At 40.8% G+C, this 23,765-nt stretch overlaps 1 protein-coding gene across 1 annotated transcript in view; it reads right to left on the bottom strand.

The window, feature by feature from the left end:
* The window catches only part of zanl (zonadhesin, like), a 34,872-nt gene that overhangs the window by 9,725 nt on the left and 1,382 nt on the right, over positions 1-23,765 (bottom strand). The window contains exons 3-39 of the mRNA XM_079668969.1: positions 23,074-23,223; positions 22,665-22,933; positions 22,248-22,332; positions 22,013-22,165; positions 21,519-21,683; positions 21,335-21,432; positions 21,172-21,250; positions 20,016-21,080; positions 19,696-19,889; positions 19,418-19,559; positions 18,531-18,775; positions 17,624-17,772; positions 17,263-17,391; positions 16,803-16,941; positions 16,438-16,579; positions 15,935-16,128; positions 15,665-15,803; positions 15,032-15,148; positions 14,339-14,463; positions 12,942-13,087; positions 12,216-12,359; positions 11,264-11,371; positions 9,896-10,065; positions 8,603-8,805; positions 8,281-8,425; positions 7,371-7,618; positions 6,726-6,903; positions 6,413-6,521; positions 6,232-6,326; positions 5,960-6,136; positions 4,805-5,010; positions 2,689-2,833; positions 1,936-2,033; positions 1,675-1,821; positions 1,419-1,583; positions 1,168-1,295; positions 297-568 (exon numbers count right to left, since the gene is read on the bottom strand). Coding sequence (XP_079525095.1) covers positions 297-568; positions 1,168-1,295; positions 1,419-1,583; positions 1,675-1,821; positions 1,936-2,033; positions 2,689-2,833; positions 4,805-5,010; positions 5,960-6,136; positions 6,232-6,326; positions 6,413-6,521; positions 6,726-6,903; positions 7,371-7,618; positions 8,281-8,425; positions 8,603-8,805; positions 9,896-10,065; positions 11,264-11,371; positions 12,216-12,359; positions 12,942-13,087; positions 14,339-14,463; positions 15,032-15,148; positions 15,665-15,803; positions 15,935-16,128; positions 16,438-16,579; positions 16,803-16,941; positions 17,263-17,391; positions 17,624-17,772; positions 18,531-18,775; positions 19,418-19,559; positions 19,696-19,889; positions 20,016-21,080; positions 21,172-21,250; positions 21,335-21,432; positions 21,519-21,683; positions 22,013-22,165; positions 22,248-22,332; positions 22,665-22,933; positions 23,074-23,223 — 6,663 coding nt within the window. The remainder of the gene's footprint in view (positions 1-296; positions 569-1,167; positions 1,296-1,418; positions 1,584-1,674; positions 1,822-1,935; positions 2,034-2,688; positions 2,834-4,804; positions 5,011-5,959; positions 6,137-6,231; positions 6,327-6,412; positions 6,522-6,725; positions 6,904-7,370; positions 7,619-8,280; positions 8,426-8,602; positions 8,806-9,895; positions 10,066-11,263; positions 11,372-12,215; positions 12,360-12,941; positions 13,088-14,338; positions 14,464-15,031; positions 15,149-15,664; positions 15,804-15,934; positions 16,129-16,437; positions 16,580-16,802; positions 16,942-17,262; positions 17,392-17,623; positions 17,773-18,530; positions 18,776-19,417; positions 19,560-19,695; positions 19,890-20,015; positions 21,081-21,171; positions 21,251-21,334; positions 21,433-21,518; positions 21,684-22,012; positions 22,166-22,247; positions 22,333-22,664; positions 22,934-23,073; positions 23,224-23,765) is intronic.

Below are 23,765 nucleotides of genomic sequence, written 5' to 3'. Positions count from 1 at the left end.
TGAAAATCAGAATCCCTTTAATAGTACAGCGTGTCAGCAAAATTGATATAGCAGATAATAGGCAAGCAATAATAAAGTAGCTAACAGGTTACATATGAGGAAAAAGCACACATTAGTAATACAAACAAATACATTCTTAGTCTATGGCTAAGAATGAAACCAATTCAATAAAATAAGAATTATAGAAAATTATGGTTAGCATAAAAAAGGGTTAGGGTTAGGCAATATATACACTTTTTTTTGGATTCACACCAAAAAAAGTGTATATATTGCATATTACAGTTGACTTGACGTACGACAGAAGGTGTTGTTCCTCCAGCTGATGGTGACCCCGGCGCTCTGGCAGGCCGCGGCGTAGGTCTCCACGTTGTCGCAGAGCGTGGCCTGCATGCCGTTGTACTCGCAAATGTCGTAGATGCAGTTACCCAGGAAGGCTTCGGGGGGCACCAGTGAGTGGCAGGGCTGGAAGCGGTCGGAGAGGATGACGTTGCCACACTGAGCCTCGTACAGTGTCTCTTCTTCTGTGGTGCAGTTAGGGTGGATGTCTGGGCGAGTGTCTGGCTGACAGCTTAAGGGAAGAATGTTGGAAGAATGGTTAGGTCAGGAATTCAGGGCTGCTCTATCAGACCTATCCTAACCTTAACACTTTTTGAAAAGGGCATTTTTAATAATCTACTCTCTTTGAAGCGACTATAGCTGAAAACTGAAAAGGGTGACACTCTGACGCTGCGTTGATGCTCTTTATAATGTGGAAGTGCCCGTGGTTAAATTTCAAATGGGTTGGAAAACGTTAGACGCAGCCTGGTCTTCTTGATTGTATTCCTATGAAACTAAACTGCAGTCATTAACATTTTTAAACATTGCTCATAAAATTGCTTAATAAAGAGGACAGGATGGATGGATGGGTCGTGTGCCATGTGTAAAGAAGAGTCAACATGGACTTATTCCCATCAACATATGTAGCTTAAGTTAAATAACAAACATACCTATTCAAACCAAACCATAATCTGTTACTAAACCTAACCAAGTACTTTAGTTGTGATTTTTTCTTTCAATGCATAATGTTCACAATGTATAACTGCAACTATAATCTGGGAGGAAGCACATTTTCCCTGACACGTAATGCAGAATGCAGATTAGTTTAGTGACGATGTATAAGGCACTGACCCGGGATCACTGTCTCCATCTGACTTCCAGCTGTTGCCCAGTTCAATCACATCCTTGGCTGGTTTCTTGTTGGGCATCAGGTTGTCATCAGTGGAGTTGTGGTTGTAGTTGCCACACATGCCACACAGCTAGAGTGGAGAAAGGTTGATATGGGTTAAGGTTGTATCTTGTAGCACATTCATGGGCAAGAATACAGTTAGAATGGCACAAATTAGTCTTTGGTGCAAGGAAATATGTCTATGTCTTCATACCTTGTTGTAGTATTCTCCGGGAACAGTGATCTCTAGGTGATGGACTCCATCAAACTTCACCTGTAGACCGAAGTTTGTGTCCAGCAGACTGTAGGACCCGCTGCTTATCACCTTGGTTCCGATCGTGTCGATGGAAAGTGGTGTTCGCACCCTCCGGCCATTCAGCTAACACAATATGCAAAGAACAGATCAGTCAACATGGCTATCATTAAATTAAAAAAATCCGTCTCGATTTACCATGAAAAATGATCCTTACCGTCACTCTGCGGCTCTTCTGCAGTTCAACCACGTTGTCAAAAGGCAGGTAGACTTTGACAGAGCGAACATAGGAGGCCTCTGGTTGGCCACGCTCCTCGTTTTTAGCCACGATCTTGAAGGGAGTTACCCTGGTCGTGTTACAAACCTAGAGGATACAGAAAAATGTAATTTCAAGCAATATGTTTTTTTGTTTCACAAAACAGACACTGGCTAAAACATTTCAGACGTGTATACATTTAAAAAAGAAATGTCCGCATACCTCCACAAGTGTGTAAGTGCAGGTGCCCATGTACGTGTGCATCACTCCATCAAAGGTGTAGTAGTGAGGGTCTCCAGCCACGTGACACACTCCTTTTCCTGAGGTTTGGAGAAAAAAAAAAAAATTGTCAATTAGTTTAAAGAATGATCAAACTACAAAAAATACAAAATGTTATATAAAGAAATGCTTCACATTTTAACTTTAGGTGTAATAAGTTAGAACAATGTTTGCTGGGTTACTTTAAAATGTATTCCGTTACAGTTACTGGTTACCTGTATGAAAATGTAATCTGAGAATCACAATATAAAAGTAATGTTACCTGATTCCTTTCCATTACTTTTGGATTGCCTGAATATCAAATGCAATACAAATAAATTAAAAAAATATCAATAAGATGGGTCTTTACTTAAGTGTATAATGTAAGACAACAGAACAATGTGACCTTGGAAAAGAAGAAACCAAGATTTAAAGGATACAAAATTATGTCATCTTCAATTATAGTTAACGCCTACAGAATATTAGTTTAAAATGCGATTTTAGTTTAACACATTAATTAAAAACCAACAAATACTTTGCGTTTCATAACTAATGTGTCCACCAACTGCAATGAAAGTAGTCAAAATAAAAAATCTAAAATGGAAGGCAGTATGTCTACCTATGATACAGTTACGTTGTTTTTAATCCTGATTACGTCATCCCGTTACATGTAATCTGTTACTCCCCAAGCCTAGTAGCGAGTGATGTTCAGTGTACCTGTAGAGTGGCAGTCCAGTACTCCTTCTATGACCTTACACTCCTGAGCGGGGCTGCACTGCCAGGGCTCGCAGGTGATGTTGTTGTTTCCGCTACACTTACAGCGCTCCGAGCAGTCCGTCTCTGAGAACCAGGTGTCTCCAACCTACACACAAACAGAAACAGTGCACATGAAAAGCATGTTCAAACATCTCTCTTTAGTCTAGTTGCCAGCATAGTGAGCCCTGAAATGTTGAGTACACCAAAGTTTTATGATAGAAATGTATAGTAGGGTCCCCAGCACATAGGAACTGCCGGATGCTAACATGCATATGTTGGCCAATTTGCACAATTAGCACAAACTGCCATTTTTTTACCATGAACATATCAGAAATCAAAAAACTACTCCAAAATTATCCTAATTGACCAGACCATTTTTAAACTATTATCCACACAGGCTATAATGTTAATTAATGCAACTTATCCTAATTATGCAAATTGCCCAACATATGGAAGTTAGCATCTGGCAGTTTCTATGTGCTGGGGACCCTACTGTACATTTTGAACATTATCTTTGGTTTACTCAACATTTCAGGGTTCAAAATACTAGAGATGCTCCGATCGATCAGCCGCCGATCGATATCGGCCGATACTCACTCTCTGCCGATCGATCGGAACTCTCTAAAATTGCCGATCGCGAGAGCCGATCGCATGACGTAAAATGATGACGTAAAATACATGACACTTTTCTCTGTGCGGGGAAAAACAAGCTCGCCAATATGGCTTCACCAGTCTGGCAGTATTTTAAGATGTCCCAAAATGACAATAAAATAACGGTATGCAACATGTGTGAAGCAGAAATCCTGCAGCTCCACCCGCTGTGACGGACTGGCGAGCGGAGCAGAACACACACTAATGGCGCATTTCCACTGCAGCGCGTAGCACTGTTTAAGCGTGCCGTGCCAAACCTGACCCGTTTTTGGTTGCGTTTCCACTAGGGGTAGTTCCGGCTAACGGGTACTTTTTCACAGTTTTTCTTGCCCTCCAAAATCGTGGTTCTTTCCGGGCCAACAACCAGGCTGAATATGCTAAACTAGTGAGAGAATCGCTGGCAAGGGGGCTACAACTACAACAAAATGAACATATTTTACCGTGATTTAATTGTAATATATGTTTCAAAATGATGCCGAAGTAACAACATACTGATACCGGTTAGTAACAACTATGAAATAATGCTTTGACAAGTCTGCAGACAAGACGGCAGGCGAAAAACCTTTTAAAATGCATGTTTTCTAAATGGAGATCGGCTAAGCTAACGTTGTATATGCTCCGACCGTCCACACTCACAACAACGGCCTACAGACATAAATAAAGCAGCGACTGTATTCGCCATGACACAGACAGTCTGTGGTTTGTAATTGTTTAACTTTTGTCTAGTTTCTGAACAGATATGAGTAGCTGTGAGCTCTGAGTGCTAACAGCTAACGGCTTTTGTGTTTCGCATTGAAGATGATGTCACGGCTCCGCCTACACTGCGTTACTATAGTTACTGCCCCAGCTACTAAACTGTAATGGAAACGCAGCATAAAGTGAGCCTGGCCTACCAAGGTCTAACTATACCGTGCGAGGCCCTGCAGTGGAAATGCGCCATATGAGTTAGACCTAACAACACACTTAGCTATTTTATCTACCTCTGGAACAAGCTAAACTAGTCATACATATATTTATTCTTCACTGTCGGGTCACTCATTACTGGATCAGTGAGCTGCATGAGACGATACTGAGAGGCTGTCAGGAGAGAGAGAGAGAGAGAGAGAGAGAGAGAGAGAGAGAGAGAGAGAGAGAGAGAGAGAGAGAGAGAGAGAGATATTATCCAAAGTTAATGTTAACTTGAATTATGTACTTCATTTGAATGTAATAATTATATTGGTTGTTGGTTGTGGAAGCGCCAGTGAAAGAGCCCCATTAACTGAGTTTAATCACTTTAAATTGAAGATCCCCATAGGCCCCGCCCACTCGATCGGATCGGCGATAGACCGGCCAATACTGATTCCGGCGATCGGCTATCGGCCCCAAAATTGGCGATCGGAGCATCCCTACAAAATACTATCCGGAAGCCTCCACCCTCTGCACTCACCGGCCTGTAATTCCCGTCTTCATCAGTGCATCCACACTCGCTGATCGGGACACATTTGTCTCCGCTGAGGACGAGGCCGGGGTTGCAGACGCAGCCCTCCACACAGGGGTAGTTACAGGAGCCGGGGCTCGCAGGGTTCTGACAGCTGGGCTGGGAGCAGGCGGGGCCACATGGGTTGTACTGACTGCCGGGGGGGCACTTCAGGGCTGGAGAGAGGAAGGCAGTTGCAACGTTACAAGCGTGTTTTTTTTGTGTAAATATTTGCAGTTATACAGCTTTTTACACAAATGCAAATCCACAATAGTTTTTCTCACACTCGCGACTCTCAATGTTGTTGGACTGAAAATTGTTTGGCTTTTTTTAAGCTTACGTACTCGCCGAGTTCATGCTATTCTAACATTTTATATTCATGGTTGATTGCACTTATAGTTATTCACTTTAGATAAGCGTCATGTAGGAGCTCATGGTGTAAAGGTAGGAAACAATGTTTGAATCCGGTTCCGCCGGAAGGACAATGAGTTTTTGACCACACACCCGGGCACAAATACGCAAACACGGGAAACTAAGTTGTAGTGTTTCTAAGTATCATTTTTTGCACAGTAATGATATCAGATAAAAGTGGACAACAGTAATGGAAAATAAATGGACTCTGAGTGTTCAGTTGGAAACTTGATAAACTGTAAACCTATTACCTGACAGGCTAAAGTGTGTGTAATTTATGTAAACAATAGCAACACCTCAGTCTCCACGGAGTCCACGCCAGTTATTATTAAATGTAATGTTATTTTGGTCATATTGCTTACAAGGGTGATGGCATCCTGCTCAAATGCCTAATAAGTGTGTCGAAATGCTAAATGGCAAAATGTCCATATGTAGAGCACATCAAATTAGAATCCTGCTGATTAATTGTTTAAAGATTGAGCTGAAAGGAGTTAGGAGGGTCTGAACTATAGGACTTGTTTTTTGCATGACCAAGACCTTGGATCTTGTGTCTTGTTTAACAGCGGCCTATGTGGCAAGTACAGAAACTAGCTAACAACCAAATAGCTGTGGACCAAACAACCAAATAGCTGTGGTTTTAGATAAACTTGGTGCTAATGACATGATCGTTCTATGAAGGTCATTTCTGTTCTTCACACCGACACACAAACTTACGACAGAAGGTGTTATTCCTCCATGCGATGGGGACTCCTGCGGAGGCACACATGTCGGCGTAGCTCTCGATGGCCTGGCACAGGGCCACGGTCTGACCTCCAGTGCCACACATGTCATACACACAGTTCTCAAAGTATGGACCGGGGGGCATCACGGAGTGGCAGGGCTTAAAGATACCTGAGGTCGAGATAAGACAGAGACATGTAGTTGAGGGGAATTGCAGACAAACTCATTTGGCTAAACGGTCACTTTCACATCGGTATCGGCCGTACCGTTTGGATCTGTGATCATGCCGCAGCTGGTGGGCTTCTGAGCCTCTGCCTCCACCTTGTCATCACAGTCCTCCTGTTGTCCACCATTGGTACAGCTGGTGAAGAGGCGGATGATTAATTAAAATGCAGTAAAGTACAGATTTTTGTCTTATGTGTTTATGTATTAATCACTGTGACTCACTCAGGTCGAGGGTCAGGAACCTGCCAGCTGTCTCCCAGCTCGTTGGTGTTAGCAGCCGGCTTATTGTCTGGTTTTATGTTGTCATCTTTGGAGTCTCCATTGAAATTTCCTTAAAAATACATAAAGACTCAGTCAACATGCTGAAAAAGGTCTGGTACTTTTGGTTTGGAGAACCACTGTACACTTAGTCAAATACAGTGGAAGTAGCACATATAAAGGATTGGACAAAAACTTTGATGAAATCAGTTCAATAGTTTGAATAGTCTCTGGTTTACTGTAGTATCAGGGGCCTGAAATGGGACCCAGCTCTTACCACACATGCCACAGAGCAGGCCGTTGTAGGAGGTTGGCAGGGTGACGTCAGCGTGGTGGTTACCATCGAAGCGCACCCTCAGGCCGAAGTCTGTCTCCAGGACGACGAACTTGCCACTCAAGTAGATCTTAACTCCTCTGATTGTGGAAACAGGTGGAACGACCGCTGTTCCATTCACCTGAAGAACACAGCGATGTGTCAGTTTTTGATAGCCAAAGAGTGTCTATATGGAGCCATTCATTGGTATACTGTAGAATGATGGTTTAGTGACCCGGGAATATCTTTGTGGCATCCATTACAAAACAGGTCACATTTTTCAAAGGCTATCAAAGTTGCTTCAAGTCTTCTGTTTTATTCTCTTTAGCTTAGGGTTTTTTTTCCTTTACGAAAATATAAAGAATTATGCGTCCAACTATTTCTAGCAGGCGCAATATTGAAACTGACGTCACACCAACATCAATAACATCTACCGATTAGCTACACTTAGCTAATTATGTAGCTAAGTGGCTAAGCTAAGTCCTCTTAAATTCTCCCATCTTTCATTGTTCTTATGATGTTTTTCAGCGAGATCAAGGTGAAGTAATTACAAAAATACATAGAATGTACAGTTTTTTGAAAGCACCAATTGCTCTGTGGGCAGTGTACCTGGACTGTGCGGCCCTTCCCGAAGATGAAGGTCACTCCGTTCACGTTGATCACCACGGCCCTGACGTAGGAAATCTTCTTACTGCTCCCTCTGTGCTCGTTTTGGGTGTCCACAGAGAAGTAGGGCATGCCCGAGGACTCGTTGCAGGGTTTGGACAGGGTGTAGGAGCAGGCCCCCATGTAATTGTGGGTGCGTTTGTCAAAGGTGGTGTAGTGGGGATCACCAGACACGGAGCAGATACCACTTCCTGTAAAAGAGAGGGAGAAATTTAGCTATATGTTGCATGCATATTTCCTACATTTTCTCGCAATTGGAATTCCCGATGCAAGATATTGTCAACAGTGGTGGAATAAGCATTCAGATGCTGTTCTTGAGTAACAGTTCCAATACCTTATTGTCAAATTACTTAATTACAAGTAAAGGTCCTGCATTCAAATCTTACTTGAGTAAAAGTACAAAAGTATTATCAACAACATGTACTCTAAGTATAAAAAGTTAAAGTAATCATTGTGCACAAAAGGCCTTTATGTATGTCTTTACTTATATTTATATATATGTGACATTTCTAGATTATATTGTTGCATCAAGTACGTTTTACTGTTGTACAAAAACAAAGTTCTGATTGACTTTTTTTGAAATGTTTAAACAATTTAAAATGCATTGGAGTACACTTAAATTATTATTTCCCTTTTAAAGATAGTGGAGTAGAAGTATAAAGTAGCATGAAATAGAAATACTCAAGTAATATAGTCCCTTGTTCTTAAGTACAGTACTTGAGTAAATGTAATTAGTAACTTCCCACCTCTGATTGTGAATCAGTGAATCTCAATAACTTGAATGGAAACTGATCCAGAATCCAGTGCTCGATAAAGAAATAGTCCACAAAAAATGAGTGTGTGTTGAACGTACCCAGAGGACGGCAGTCATATTCTCCATCGTACAGCTGGCAGCTCTCAGTGGATGGTTTACAGCTGGTGTTTTGACACTGGATCGAACCTCCACTGTGACACACACACTTCTGCTCACAACCCTCCAGGTACCAGTTATCATTCACCTGAAACACAAAAATGAAAATGAAACATTATATGACCAATTTAAAAGCATCAGACATCCAAAGACACACCATTGTTTTGATCAGATAAATTAAATTGTGGTAAACTAAACAATACTGTCATTTTAACATTCAAAATAAATACCAGGTGTGTTCATACTTATGGGACGAGGCACTTACAGGGTGATAGTTTCCGCTGGGGTCCACACAGCCGCAGTCTTTCAGGGACACACACTTGTCGTTGCTGAGGATGTAGCCCGGGTTACACTCGCAGCCCTCCACACACACGTCCTGACAGCCGGGAGACCCCCCCACACCCAGGCAGGTCTCGGGACAGGAGCTCACACACAGAGAGTAGGAGCTGTTGGGGGGGCAGGCCAGGGCTGCATGGAGGGACAGAGACAGGGTGTAAAAACAGTGTTATTCTGGTGTAAAGTTGAGTATTTAAAGATGGGGGTCTATGGGGATTCAATCATTTTTGGAGCTGGCCTCAAGTGATAATATGAGTAGTTGCAGTTTGTGGCTCTTCCGTATGCTCAGTGCTGAAGTTTGCTGCTTTAACTTTTGCAGTTGTCATGAATCAAATGTACAAACTGTCAGGTTGTCATTCTGGCAATTTCAATGCTAACATGCTAATGTTTGGTGGAGTAAATTTGCGTCAACCAATCAGAGGGTCAGTGGTCAATTAATCCAGCCCTAAGAGTAAACATGTCGAACGGTCCTTAGGTAGGAATTAAATGTGTCATAAATATCCAGGGAATCCCAAAAGGTCTTATGGGGAACATTAATGTTTATACCAAATTCAATGAGAATTTATGTTAGAGTTGTAATTATATTTCATTTTGGACATGATGGATCCAAAATGGCCCATCCTACAGTCACTAAAATTAAATACAGTTACATTTCAATTATTTCTATCCGATTCTACAAAATAAACATAGTACCTTTCTGCTATTGAAGATTTTTATTTACAAAATAGAACTTTCAAATGACTGGAAAACTCAAGGCTGTTGGGGAAATATTTTCCAAGGCCCATAAGTTTGACCCAGTTTATCAGTTCTGTCCTGACTGAGCACACACACCTGTAACCTTGGCTGCTGTGCTCTCAATGTTCTGTCTCCCTGTTCTTGCCTGTTGGCGTCAGCTGATAGAGGTGTTATGATTCTATCTTGTTATGCAGTATGTTGATTATTCTCTCTGAACTAGCTAAATACATGGGTCTGGGGTAGAGTTCTTCAGAATTGACGTGGCAACTCTACCGTGAAGTCAGAACCTCTGACTCTTTGACTTGTTTTGTGAATTCTCCGGCCGAAGCTCCAAAAAAAACCATCAGTGTTTGACATCAAAGCTCCAGCTCTCCCCGTGTCTCCTTTGAGTCGGTGACTCCTCCTGCATTGCTACACAGAAGTTTTCCCCACAAAGGCAAAGCAGAGAAGACAAAGATCCTCTAAGGAAACACTGAGTTAAACTCACGGCAGAAGGTTGGAGTCCTCCACTGGTGGACTTTGGCCCCGGCACTCTGGCAGACATCAGTGTAGGCCTGGAGCTGGTCACACAGAACATGCTGCTGGCCATTGAACCGACACATGTCGTACACACAGCTCTGGAAGAACGGAGTGGGGTCCACCTTGCTGATACACTCCCTGGATAGAGAAAAACTCATAAGGTCAGGCAGATGGTCCAAAACAGTGAAAAGATACACTAATGACATAATGCCGATTTCACATGTAGCATTCTCTATCTATTCGGTCCTTGAAACCATTTTTGATATGAAAATGAATATATGAAAACAATAAACTACTTCCTTAACAACCCAACCTAACAAATGTTTTACATTAACAGTATGTATGTGGTTGTTGTGGTTCAATGCTATTACTGTAATGATTTATTATGTAAAACAAGCTATAACTGTAATCTGGAACAGATAAATGACTTATTGTCGTAAAGATAACACAATCTGTGTCTCCTCCACGCTTTCAAAATAAAACACCCACTTTCTAAATTGAACCCATAGAGTGTCAGTATGCTCAGACTGATGGGAGTATCTACAGCCACACCCTCTAACTACCCTTTGTCCGGAGCTGTTGATGTTATCGGATACAATTCAAGATACATAAGTGCTGACATTGCTAAGAATAGGAAGTGCATAGATACAGTAAATGTATACGTTGAGAAACCGGAGTAATTAAAATGTATGACAGAATGCATACAGTACAAACTGGATGATATTGTTACTGTTTCATTTAACTTTTTCAATATTTATTATTCTACTTGAAATGTAAAATGTTATCGTATATGATTAATTCATCACATGTTAAAAATGTATAACTCTATTTTTATCATTATACATTTTGAACATGCATTTCTATATATTATGAAAGATTTTGAACAAAAACTCATATTTTATACTAATCCAAAATGTAACAGAATGTATAGAATGGTAATAAAATAACAAAGATTCTCTGTCATTATTGCAAAGATTGGATTTATTTTCAACATCTAAGGATAAGAAGATGCATTTGTCTTATTCTTAAAACAATATATATGGTACCAGCTGCTTTATGCCCTTTTCCGGTTAGAACTAATGCAAATAGTTGCGAGCATTTACCTGCTAGAAAAAACACAAACTACCTAGTTGCATTATGGGAAATGTAAAATCTGAAAGTTTTTTGAGCCTTAATAAAGACTTTAAAAATGATGTGAAAATAAAATGGGATTATTCAGATTATATATCTGTATCTCAGCAGGGTGATTGTTTTAGCTCAGGTCCCTTTAAACAGCCCCTGCATCTAACAGTTACAGGAATTGAATAATTGGGAAGAGAAAAATCAGTTTCCTCACCTGAAGGGTCCTGCAGGGTCTTTGATTTTGCCACATTTTTCCGGTTTCACCACCTCAGCCTCCAGTTTTGGGTCACAGTCTGGGTCCGGCTTGGTACCCGGGGTACACCTGATCAACACAAACACACCAAGAGGGTCAAGTACAAATAAACAATCAACTGTCCTTTCAATTTGATTTGTGCTCAGGCACTAGTCCAACGTACATTTTTGGCAATATAACATTTATATTCTTATAATAATGTATGTAAACATAAAGTTATTATTTGATCAAATAACATGTATTTGTGCTTAAAATAGCCCATTGCACAGTATAAATCCATACAATGTGTAAGAAAATATCACTCGTCACTGGCTTGAGCTTCAATATCAGGATACATGTATTTATTATCCTTGCAAGAATGGAAGTAGTCATCACATACAGAGCTGCATGGGACAAAAATAGTTTCCCCAAATAGTGTCCTTCTTTATATACAAGAGAGGGTGTTATTCAGTCACAACAAGACACATGTATACCGGTTCAAAGCAGTATTCTTTGCTTAGCTCAGATTAGCTAAGGCCTGCGTAAGCAATAAACATTACAGTCATACTGTATGTCTATCTCCATAGAGGCTAAATCATCATGTTAATAGTTGCCCCATAGCTATCATATGCCTAAAACAGTCCTGATGCTCTTCTAGGTGATCATACATCCTGTTACGTACACAGCTACGTAGGGTCTTTGTTATCATGTGCTACTCTGATATTAGAAGAGTACATTCAGTATTTTCCCAACACAATGTATAGCTCATATAATGTGTTTCTTTAACGTTCATTCTCAAACTGTTAATAACTCAGTAGATTATAGTGTCCATGAGCCTATTCACATGTAGTTCAATCACATGCTCGGACCTTAAGTGAATTCCAAAAACGTTCAAAGAAAATTCCAGCATGAAAGTGAATGATTATAAACTCACGTGTCATCTTCATCCTCTTCCGTCTGCCAACTGTTCCCAAAGTCATTGACATTTCCTACCAGAACGCCATCTGGTTTGGTGAAGTCATTGTCTGGTTTCCCATTGTAGTCTCCACAGAGGCCACACATCTGGTCATAGTAGGAGCTGGAGGGACAAGTCATGATGGAATTAAGAGATAAAGAGGAATGTCTTAGGAAGACTTAAAAGGTCAAAAACCGTTTGGCCCTTGGATGGAATTCTGGAGACATAATGCAGAAATCTCTTAATCTGCGTCAGGGCATCATCAATGTAGTATTTATATAAAACTAAAGAATGTTGGGATCGAAGATGTATTGAAAATAGCAGATCTGTGTGACCTCTGACCTACAGTTTGAAAAGATGCTTGTGTGACTGATTTCTTAGGCAGCTTCCATGAAATACACCTAAACCCAGATTAAATTGACCTATGGCAGTTTATAGCATTTTATACAATTTTATATACTCAGCCCATATCATTCTGTTTTTCACAGTGTGCTTCAAACAGCTACATGTGCAGCCTAAATTCATTTGTGAAGTTCATAACTTCAACAAAAAAAAAGTTGCAAATGTATCCAGAGCTACATAAGATATATAATTATGTTATCATTTTGCGATTTTCAAAAAAGTGTTTTGCCACTTTTAAGTTGATTTAAGGGTCCCAGTTTACTAGCTTTGTTTTCTCCATGCCCCACAGTTTAGATTACTAACCTGGGAACTGAGATCTGGGCGTAATGGTTTCCATCCCAGCGCACCCTGAGGCCGAAGGGCGTATTCAGGGTGATGTACTGACCCGCAAGACTGATGGTGATGAGAGGGGAGGGGGAGTTAGGGAGGGCCACTCGCAGTCCGTTCACCTGGGGGAAGAAAAGAACATAAAGACGGGGTTAAACAGAAATGCCGGTAGCTAAGCCTGGCACTAAGCTAATAATGGGCCACAGTAACAATTGTGAAATTGCACTTATCTGCTATGCTAAAATCTCTCTGCTTACTTTATTGATGAGGGTCACATTACAGTGTTTTAGTATCAAAAATGTAAACATTGCCCCAAGCCTAAATGTCTTATTTAACTCTGCTAGGTAGAGATATTAAAGGTGTGTTAGTTGATAGAAATAGGCGTGTGTAAGCAAGTGATATCAGATGGCTAACATCATTTCATCACAAACTTGGGTCAAATATAAGCTAAGTTGGTGGGCACACATATCCATTCATTGAACTGTTAAGGTCTTTTTGTTGGGGTATTTTAACATATTACAATTATTTTTGAAAGATTTAAAATTATGTTAATATTGTGAGCTAATTTGTACTAATTTGAATAGTAACTGTCAAACATATTTAGAGATTCATTTGTTTTAATTTTTTAACAATGGGTAGATATGGTATTTAGTTCATGTTTTCTGATGCTTTTTAAATTAAATGTTCAAATTGTTTCGTTTCGCATTTTAAAATGCTAATGTTAAAATTTAAATAAAACCAAGAAATACCTAATTTTAGAACATGTTTGTTTAAATTAAAAGATATGTACGTACAGGTGAGGTATTGTAATTGTAAAGCGCTTTGAGCACCTGTAAAAGCGCTCTGAATAAAAAATGTAATCCATTATTATTATTATTATTATTGACATTTAATTTGCTGCTTTAAAAAATCCAACATAAATTATGTCAGACTACACAGCAGAGTGAAAAGTGTGCCAACCAACCCCAGCCTCCCCTACTCTTAATATTTGTTTTATATTTATCATTTCCTGTCAGTTTATCTTATTTCACACGTGAATAAAAACCCTGCACACAGGGATTAAGATCTCTGGCTGGATAAGATGACGGAGCGTTGACACTTACGGATCAAGTAGCTGATATGATGAGGAGAAAGAGGTTAGCATACGGATTTCTAAGATTATGGCATTATAAAAGGATACAAGTCAAGGAGCGCGGATAAGATGAAATGGAAAGGTGAAGAGGAAAAGGGAATGGCTTTGTGCTCACTAAACCAGAAGATTAAGTGTGGTGTGTTGAACATGGATACACACATGTGCCCAATCATCCTCTTCTCAACTTGCTAAAGTATGTTTATAGACACAAATACACTGTGTAAATGTTGCCCATACTGACCAGCGTTCTCCTGGACTTCATCAGGGTCACAGTGACTCCATCGACAATGACGTAGAGTTTTCTCAGGTAGGACACACCGGACACGCCTCTCTCCTCGTTCTTCCCCTCCACTGAGAACCAAGGACCTGCGGAAGGTTCAAACACAAAGAATATCGTCTTTTGTTTTTGCTTCGGGCTCGACTCGGGTATTGCTCCAATCGGAGGTTGTGGATTCGCCCCCCGCCCTTACATGTCAATGTATCCTTGGGCAAGTTATTTAAGTCCAAATGACCTCCGATAGCATGACCGCTGTGTGTGAATATTAACTTCCTTTAGCAGATGACACCTTGCATGGCAGCGCCCGCCTCTGTATGAATGGGTGAATGATAACTTGTATAATTGAAGCGCAAATACTGGATTTACACCAATGTGGATTCAGTCTAAAAATATGTCAAAATATGAAACAATTGAGTCTAAAAGTGGAAATGACATAAGAAAATTATGTTACTCTTAGAAATATGGCTTTCTTTTGATTTGTTTTCAATTTCCAATGTGGTTTTAGTGCCACCTTCTGGTGTAAGGACATCAGATTTGATAGGATAACAAAGTTGATGTGTGCAATCTGTTGTGACAAGAATTTGGTAACAGTTATAGAAAGTGACATAACATCTTTAAATATCTGTTCAGCTTCAATGGAAATGACATGGATCTTACCTGTGTTGTTCTTGCAGGTCCTGGCTAGAGTGTAGGTACATGTTCCCATGAAGGTGTAGAACTTCTTGTCAAACGTGTTGTAGTGAGGATCACCGGACACCACACAGTCCTGAGAGCCTGGGAGAGGGACATGCAAAGAACACAATAAGACTTATGCTGTTAATGTTAAACAACTTGCATTAGGGAGAAGTTGTTCTGTGTGGTAACAAAGAATAAGAGGTACCCAAATTGTACCCTGCAGAACACCTGAGTATGATGTTTCAAGGATTCGATCTTGAGTCTAAAGCTCCTCAAACAATGCAACATACAGTATGGTATACTTAATATAAAAGTAAAATATATAAGAAATGCAGTAAAATATATAGAAAATGATTAACTTTGACTCCCATTTCCGGATATCATATTCTTGCAGCTATGTATATATTGGTATACTGTACTAAAACTTGCGATTACCAGCTATAATCTAAAGTCATTTAATTGAATTTGGTTTTAAATTCATTTACTTTCCTTCTTCAAAATTCTACTTCTTCTGCTAAGTTGTAGAAAAATGGGTTTTTTGTTATACTGATAATGTCAATACACTATGATTCACACACACTTTAGTTACACGTAGTATGAAGGGTGTAAACTTACCGGTGGGATAGCAGCCCAGCTCTCCCTCCTGGAGTTTACACTCATGCATTGGGGGGCAATCGAACGCCGAACAGGTCACAAAAGGTGCGTTACACCTACACTTCAGCTGACAATCCTCCACATAAAACTCGTCTCCAGACTGACACACACATACACACACGCATTTTAACTGTGTTAAGAAGATCCTCACATATTCAAAAGCAATGATGTCCTTGTGGCTTTAAACTGAAATTGAAATTTCCCCTGGTTGCAAACCCCTCTTCTCTGTACCTCATAATACTGTCCGTTGTAATTGCAGCCACACAAACTCTTCTTCACGCACTTTCCGGCACTCAGGACATGTCCAGGATCACACACACAGCCCTCGGAGCAGGGCCCGCCGCAGGAGGAAGGTTTCTCCAAACACGTCTCCTGGCAGGGGGCTGCACACGGCTCATAGTGGCTGTTGGGTTGGCAGCTCAGAGCTAGGGGGGGAGGAAAGGAGGCTGAGTTCAGTGATAGGGAGGGCATAAAAGCACATGCTGAAACCAGGGCTTGAATTAATCAATTGTATAATGAAGATTAGTAATGTAAAAATGGTACAATTGTTTATGGCAGCAGGCTTCATGTGTGGGCTATAGACAAATGACCAACCCAACCCAAAATGGGTTGGCAAAATAACGCCATAAGCCATTTGGGCTGAGTTCTTATTTTGAAAAAAGCCGCTTTTGTCTTGCCCTACATCCCACAATCCATCTATAATTTCTCGGTCCACTCTTTCACCCGACACTCACGGCAGAAGGTTTCGTTCCTCCAGGGTCCGATGTTTACCCCGCGGTCCTGGCACTCGTTGACGTAGGCTTCGATGGCTTCACAGAGGATGGGCTTGGCTCCATCCAGCTCACACAAGTCGAACACACAGTCCCTGAAGTAATTCTGAAGACACACACGTAGTTTGATTTACAATCCTTCACTTTATATCTTTATCTTAAACCATAAACTGTCATTTCTGTCTCCCTCTTTCCTCTGCTTCTTATTATTTGTATGAGGTTGTATTGATTGTTTTGCATGTTGGTACACTAAAATGAGTTCTACATCTAAAGAGGGAACTGCTTCATGTTTGTTTGTACTGTATGTGTGTTTTTGTGAAGCGACTTACATTTGGGTTGACCTTGCGGTGGCACACAGCGAAGGGACCCTTTTTGTCCAGCAAGATACCACAGTATCCTGAGCTCTCGTACTTTTCCTGCTCTCCAACCTCACAGTCGGGGATGGTGGTGTTTGGTTTCTTATTACACCTGTCAACACAGACAGTAAGTTAGAGAAAGTTGACATGTGTTGCTCAAATAAACGGGTGTGGTTTATTTTAGTATGGTGACCCAAAATATCCGATTTAACTATAAAGCAAGGAATCTTTCCACATGGGTCTGTCCTGCACATTTCTGGAGTGCAGTGTTTAGCTTGTTGTAAATCGGACTAGCTGTTCTGGTGCCCTTTCTGGATTGGCACAACCCAGAATGCGCAATCTACACGTATTAAATAAATAGGTATGGTCAAACTAGTAAGGTAATGTCTGTGTATGCAGCTTGTTTGTAGAAAAATGAATGTATGCTACTAACTCTGGATCAGTGTTCCAGCTGTGTCCAAAGTCATTGGGGTTGTTGGTCAATGATCCATCTGGCTTACGGAAGTCATCTTTGGCATTCCCGTCATAATCTCCACACAGTCCACACAGCTTGTCTTCATAGCTGCAGGTTAAAAGACGATATAAAGGTTAGATTTTTTAGAATTTTTTGAGAGGAACAAATCAGGTAGAGCTGCATGTGTCTACTTGTCCACCACCATATCCAAGAGTTTGTAACAGCGTTATTGTTATTATTTTCTAAACGTCCATTTAAAGGATGATTTGGTATGTTGGGTTGGGGTAAGAACAAAAGAGACATTCTCCAATGACTGTATCTTTTTTCTGTCTTCACTTACTCTTTGATCACTTTGATATCCATAAAGTGGTTTCCATCATAACGAACTGTCACGCCAAAGTCCATGTTCACAGTGTAGAACTTCCCTGACTTGAACACAGAGACACCTGGGGCTGGACTCACTGCCAGATTTACATTGGTTCCATTTACCTGTGTGGGGAAAGCAGGTGCAAATAACATAGTTTGGTAATAACTGAGATAATAGATGTGGCATTTATAGGATATTTCATTTTCACTTAAATTATGTAGAATAAGCTCAAAAGTTAGTGTTGAACCCACATCGGGTTAATATGAGCAATAATTCTCACATCAAGTTTGTCAATGTAAAACAAGTGAGAAAAACACATTACTTGTATTGTTTTAATTCACCTTACTAATGTTAATAACAACTTTTTTGCCAATATGTGTAAAAATTCAGAGCCCAGGTGATAGTCATGTGATCGCTATAAGCTACATCTGGTTTGACGCATTAGTTGAGTCAGTTGGCTCTTAAAACTGCAGATGCAAATACGCTATGTCGAGTTCAATACAGTTTTTATTATCGCTATTACATGGTGTTCGTATAATTGTATTATTTAGCTAAAACACAAAATGGCTAATACTGCTACCTGTACGGCTAATGATGTTTTGCCAACTTAGTGACAGGATAATGTTTGCCGGTAGGCTTTCACAATAAAAGTATCCTGACGATTTTTCAATGTGGAGATTTAAGCATTGGATTACATCCTGTGTATGTAAAGGGAAAGACATTTAATTGTAGCTACTTAATTTAGCTATATCCTTAATTGTCTTTTGTAGCCTACAATAACTTTAGTTACCTTGACATGTTATAATTTAATCAATTGTATGATGGTCTTTACCATGACACCCTGTCTGTTAAAAACTATGCTAGCTCCTCCAATTCTTACCTGTACAGTGCCACCTTTGAGAATGGAGATCTTCACCGTGCGTACATATACATGGACAGCTTTCAGATAGGAGATGGTGGGCCTGTTAAAGCGATTTTCATTGTCTGCATGGACCTCAAAGTGTGGCAGGGTGGTTTCATTGCAGGGTCCTGTCATTAAATAGCTGCAGTTTCCCATGAAGTTGTACTTGCGTTTGTCAAAGGTGGTGTAGTGCGGATCACCAGATGCTATGCACGTGGATGTACCTAAGGTATTAGAAAGTATGTTAGAGGTTATTCTGTTACAAATATGCTTCACTGGTTCACAGTAATTTAAGATTAAGAGCTAGCTAAACTCCAGTTGCTGTAGAGTACAGCAAATGGTGAAGACAGATCATTTGGTACCAAGTCAGATGGTCATTTTGAAGTGACACCTAAAGCTTTTTAGTTACTGTGGTCAGAATTTAGTGTTTTAGGAAAATTATAAACGTAAAATGTAGTGAGACATTAGCACACACAGGGTAGGGTTAACTGACTCAATGATGTCAGTTACAAAGCAGAACAGTATCTAAAGTTTTCTAACATTAGCAAAAATAGGCCTCCTACTAGTCACATCAGAACAATTATACGACCATATCAGATAATTTTTTGCAAGGCACTGCTTTCTGTGCACAATCAAGTTTGAGGAAGGTTTGTTATGAAGTGGGTACCGTATCCCTGTTCAAAGAATTATCCTTTGTCACTAATAATTCAACTTACTCTCTGCCTTTGTGTGTTGTCGGAAATAAGAGTTCTAAACACTTTCACCATTAGATGTGGTTGTTTGACATAATAGTTAAATTATATCATGTTGAGCTGCTAGTAATAGCTCCTGAACCAATTCCAAGAACATCTACCAGTCATAATTACCTTTAGGATAGCAGCCTGAAACTCCATTAACCTCACGACACTCTTCAGTGGGTTCACATGAGTTATCAACACATTCTAGTGTGTAGTTTCCTGCACAGCGACACAGCTGTGAGCAGCCACCTCCAAATATAATTTCTCCAGGCTAGAAGAAAATTGAACAAAGGATCAAATCGGCAGGACTAGAACTACAAAGTACAACCTTCCTGTCATGTACTCCGTTATCATTATTTATTGAACAGGATTGCATGCATATGGGGTTATTAGTAAGGAAATCCAACCTCGTAATAGTTATTCTTGTCATCAAGACAGCCACATCTTTCTAGTGGCACACAGCGTCGACCCTTGAAGACAAACCCTGGTTTGCAGAAGCAGCCACTGATACAGGATCCAGAACAGTTGGTGGAGGGTTCCTTACAGGTCGGGATACAAGCTGGACCACATTCTATATACTCTGCATCAGGAGGGCATGGGTCTGTACAGCAGAAAGAAAAGCACTTGTAAGGAAAATGTGTAAGGAAGATGTAAGGAAGAAAGAAATAATTGAAGAATCTCATTAATCTAAAACTCAAAATGAAACTTCATAGGTATGCATGCTTACTTGGTTCTGGTGTTGTTGGTTTAGGTGTGGTTGGCCCGGGAGTGGTTGGCTTATGTGTGGTTGGCCCAGGAGTGGTTGGTTTGGGTGTGGTTGGACCAGGAGTTGTTGGTTTGGGTGTAGATGGACCGGGAGTTGTTGGCTTAGGTGTGGTTGGAACAGCAGTTGTTGGTTTGGGTGTAGATGGACCGGGAGTTGTTGGCTTAGGTGTGGTTGGAACAGGAGTTGTTGGTTTGGGTGTAGATGGACCGGGAGTTGTTGGCTTAGGTGTGGTTGGAACAGGAGTTGTTGGTTTGGCTGTAGATGGACCGGGAGTTGTTGGCTTAGGTGTGGTTGGAACAGGAGTTGTTGGTTTGGGTGTAGATGGACCGGGAGTTGTTGGCTTAGGTGTGGTTGGAACAGGAGTTGTTGGTTTGGGTGTAGAAGGACCAGGAGTTGTTGGCTTGGGTGTGGTTGGAACAGGAGTTGTTGGTTTGGGTGTAGACGGGCCGGGAGTTGTTGGCTTAGGTGTGGTTGGAACAGGAGTTGTTGGTTTGGGTGTAGATGGACCGGGAGTTGTTGGCTTAGGTGTGGTTGGAACAGGAGTTGTTGGTTTGGGTGTAGAAGGACCAGGAGTTGTTGGCTTGGGTGTGGTTGGAACAGGAGTTGTTGGTTTGGGTGTAGATGGGCCGGGAGTTGTTGGCTTAGGTGTGGTTAGAACAGGAGTTGTTGGTTTGGGTGTAGATGGGCCGGGAGTTGTTGGCTTTGGTGTGGTTGGAACAGGAGTTGTTGGTTTGGGCGTGGTTGGAACAGGAGTTGTTGGTTTGGGTGTGGTTGGTCCTGGAGTTGCTGGTTTGGTTGTGGTTGGACCAGGAGTTGTTGGTTTGGGTGTGGTAGGTCCATGAGTTGTTGGCTTGGGTGTGGTAGGTCCTGGAGTTGTTGGTTTAGGTGTGGTTGGACCAGGAGTTGATGGTTTGGGTGTGGTAGGTCCAGGAGTTGTTGGTTTAGGTGTAGTTGGACCAGGAGTTGATGGTTTGGGTGTGGTTGGACCAGGAGTTGTTACTGGTGGTTTAGGAGTTGTCGGTGGAGCTTTAAAAATAAAAATAAATGGTTTCCCATTAAACGTCCTATTTCTTATGGTGCAGAGAGTAACTTGAATTCCCTCTTGTCAGTTTCTCACCTTTGCAGACCGTGACACACACAGCATCAACAGCAATGTCCGTCTGAGTAGTTTCTCCATACGTTCCCACAATCACAAACTTAAATACATATAAATGTGACAAGAAGGTTATTGGAAATCTATGCACACACACCTAAAAAGACTCACAGTAGTTAGTATTTACCTCAATGGCAGCAGATCCCAAGTACCGGACCTCTGCAGGCTTCCAGCTTTGACCCTGGTTCCCCCTGACAGTGAAGAGAGCAGGTCCAAGGCTTTCACCTGGTACATACAAGTAAACAGAATTAAGCAAGACAAAAAATGTTATGCTGTCTGTGTTTCGGTCTTATTTTAATAAATGCACCTGCCTGGGGTTTTAGTGTGGACACTGATCTCCATGGTCGTGCTGGTGCCATACAGGACGTAATGGAAGGTGAGGTCAAGACATCCAGGGGAAGATATTACAGGACTTAGGATCTCTGACTTAGCTCCAGGGCGAGAAGATGAAGCATCCATCAACATGTAGGCACCGACTACATAGGGTTAAAAAAAGAAATGACATTTAGAAAAGGATAAAAATGTAATTAAAATCATTAATTTAATTTCTATGGACGGATACGTGCCTAAAAAGGTGTGTATGTGTATTTAAACGTTTCATGTTAAGCAAATAAAACAGGTTTATTTGCCATTAATGACATTTTACAAAAAGGAGAAAAGTATGCTTATTTTATTTATTTGTACAGATGGTACATTGGCTGTTATCATGTTGGCTTAATGTTATTTAATATAAAGTACATACAATCTGGAAAAGCTTGTGACACATTCATTTCCATGCAGACTTTTGAAGACAAGAACTGCTTACATCCAGGTTTGGAGAAGTCATCATTTGGGCCGCTGCCTTCAGTGTCAGTTGGCCCAACCCACTGTTCAAAGCCAAATATCTCAGGATTCACAGTGTTGGTCATCCACCCACACATCTCACCAAGAGTGTCAAAATCACAGCCATAAACACAAGCTGTGAAAAAAAAAAAAAAAAAAATCAATGATAGAGCAATTTGCTTTTGAGCATATATGAGTGTGTCAGTGCGAAAGCTTACAGGGACATGCTCCTTCAGTGATGACAATGTTGTCCAGAGCTGTGTCACAGGAATCACTGAAGCCTCTCTGAGCCTCAAACACAATCTATAGTAGACACAGAGCATACATTGTTAATCTACATGATGAAATTAATTCAGCAGTTGTACTTTAGGAAAAAGCTGTATATTGATTTCAGCTTTGTATTCGGAATACATTTTTTAAAATTAAATTGTGATTGAATATTGGCTAATGAAATGAGACATACTGTAGCTTTATTATGTAGTGTTTAAGCACTAATAGGTGTGTGAAATATTGGGTCATCCTTATCATGTATTGGAGGGATAGTTATACAAAGATGCAAAGTCATGCTAAAAGGAGATGGAAGATTCTAACATTTTGTCAAGATTGAACAAAAAACGTGACCTGCTGACACTCACATTGACGCTTTCACCGCTGGGTTTGGACACAGTGACGGAGCCCTTCAGCCAGGATGGACTCTGGATACCTGTCTTTTTCCATACTTCGTCCTCACCGCCAGGCCTCTTGGCCAGAACTCTGAACAAATTTGTATTGTCTGAGCCGTACATGTAGTATCGGAACTGGACACAGATCTGAGAAGATGAGGAAGATGAGAGGGCGGGGCTCAGAAGACGAACTTTCTGTCCATTAGCCACATTGTCACTCTCATGGTAGATGTAGAAGCCCTCTGCAGACAGATTCAGACAGAAGGAAGATGTGTATTTATATAATGTGTCCAAATGTCCATGCTAAGGTTCTAAATCAACCCTAATCATGGTTGATTACAGGCAGTAAATATTTCATCTAAACCATGCACTCAGGACTGACCTCCGTAAGGGTAGTCTCCATTGGGGCCAGTGTTGGGGGTTGGGGTTGGACCTCTTTGTCGGGTCCAATCGCCGTTGTCTGTTCTGTCCTGAGTGAACCTGCAGAATGGTGCACTGTCCTGGTTAAAGTCACAGGAGGTCAGCTCTACTCCTGGAAATAGACAAACACAGGCCGATTGACAAATGCATACTGTAGAGGCCAATAACTTAAGAGCCATAAATGTTTTGTCATCTTCATGGTCAAGGAAAATCAGCTGTTCGATCTTATCATTGCCTTAGAGAACATAACCATACCAACAGTACCACATTCCATACCATAAGAGTTTTATTGTATAAGATTTAAGACTTTCTGCCTAATTTTCCCGTTAGAAACTTGATATTTGATGAGTAATTGGCATGTTTGTTCCTCTACCCTCACTGAGATATTCAAATCGTCAATTGGATAAACTGTTTTTTGCGGACACCATTGGTTTCCGGTCAAGGATGAAGGAGACACTTATCCTTCAAATCAGTATTAGAGGTAAATAAGGTTACATATTAAAGAGACATAAAGGGGACTTTTTTCAGACTTGAGTAGTGAGAAGGGTGCACAACCTTAAACTTAACTTTTACAATGTTGACTTTGTTTTTCCTTTGTTAGAATGAGTTGGCTGAACAAAATGTCCAAGTATTATACATGTTTGTTTGCCACAG

This window comes from Notothenia rossii (assembly GCF_949606895.1).
Source record: "Notothenia rossii genome assembly, chromosome: 3".
Classification (NCBI taxonomy): domain Eukaryota; kingdom Metazoa; phylum Chordata; class Actinopteri; order Perciformes; family Nototheniidae; genus Notothenia; species Notothenia rossii.
Note: the sequence above shows the minus strand (reverse complement) of the source record. Positions and strands in the feature narration are given on the sequence as shown.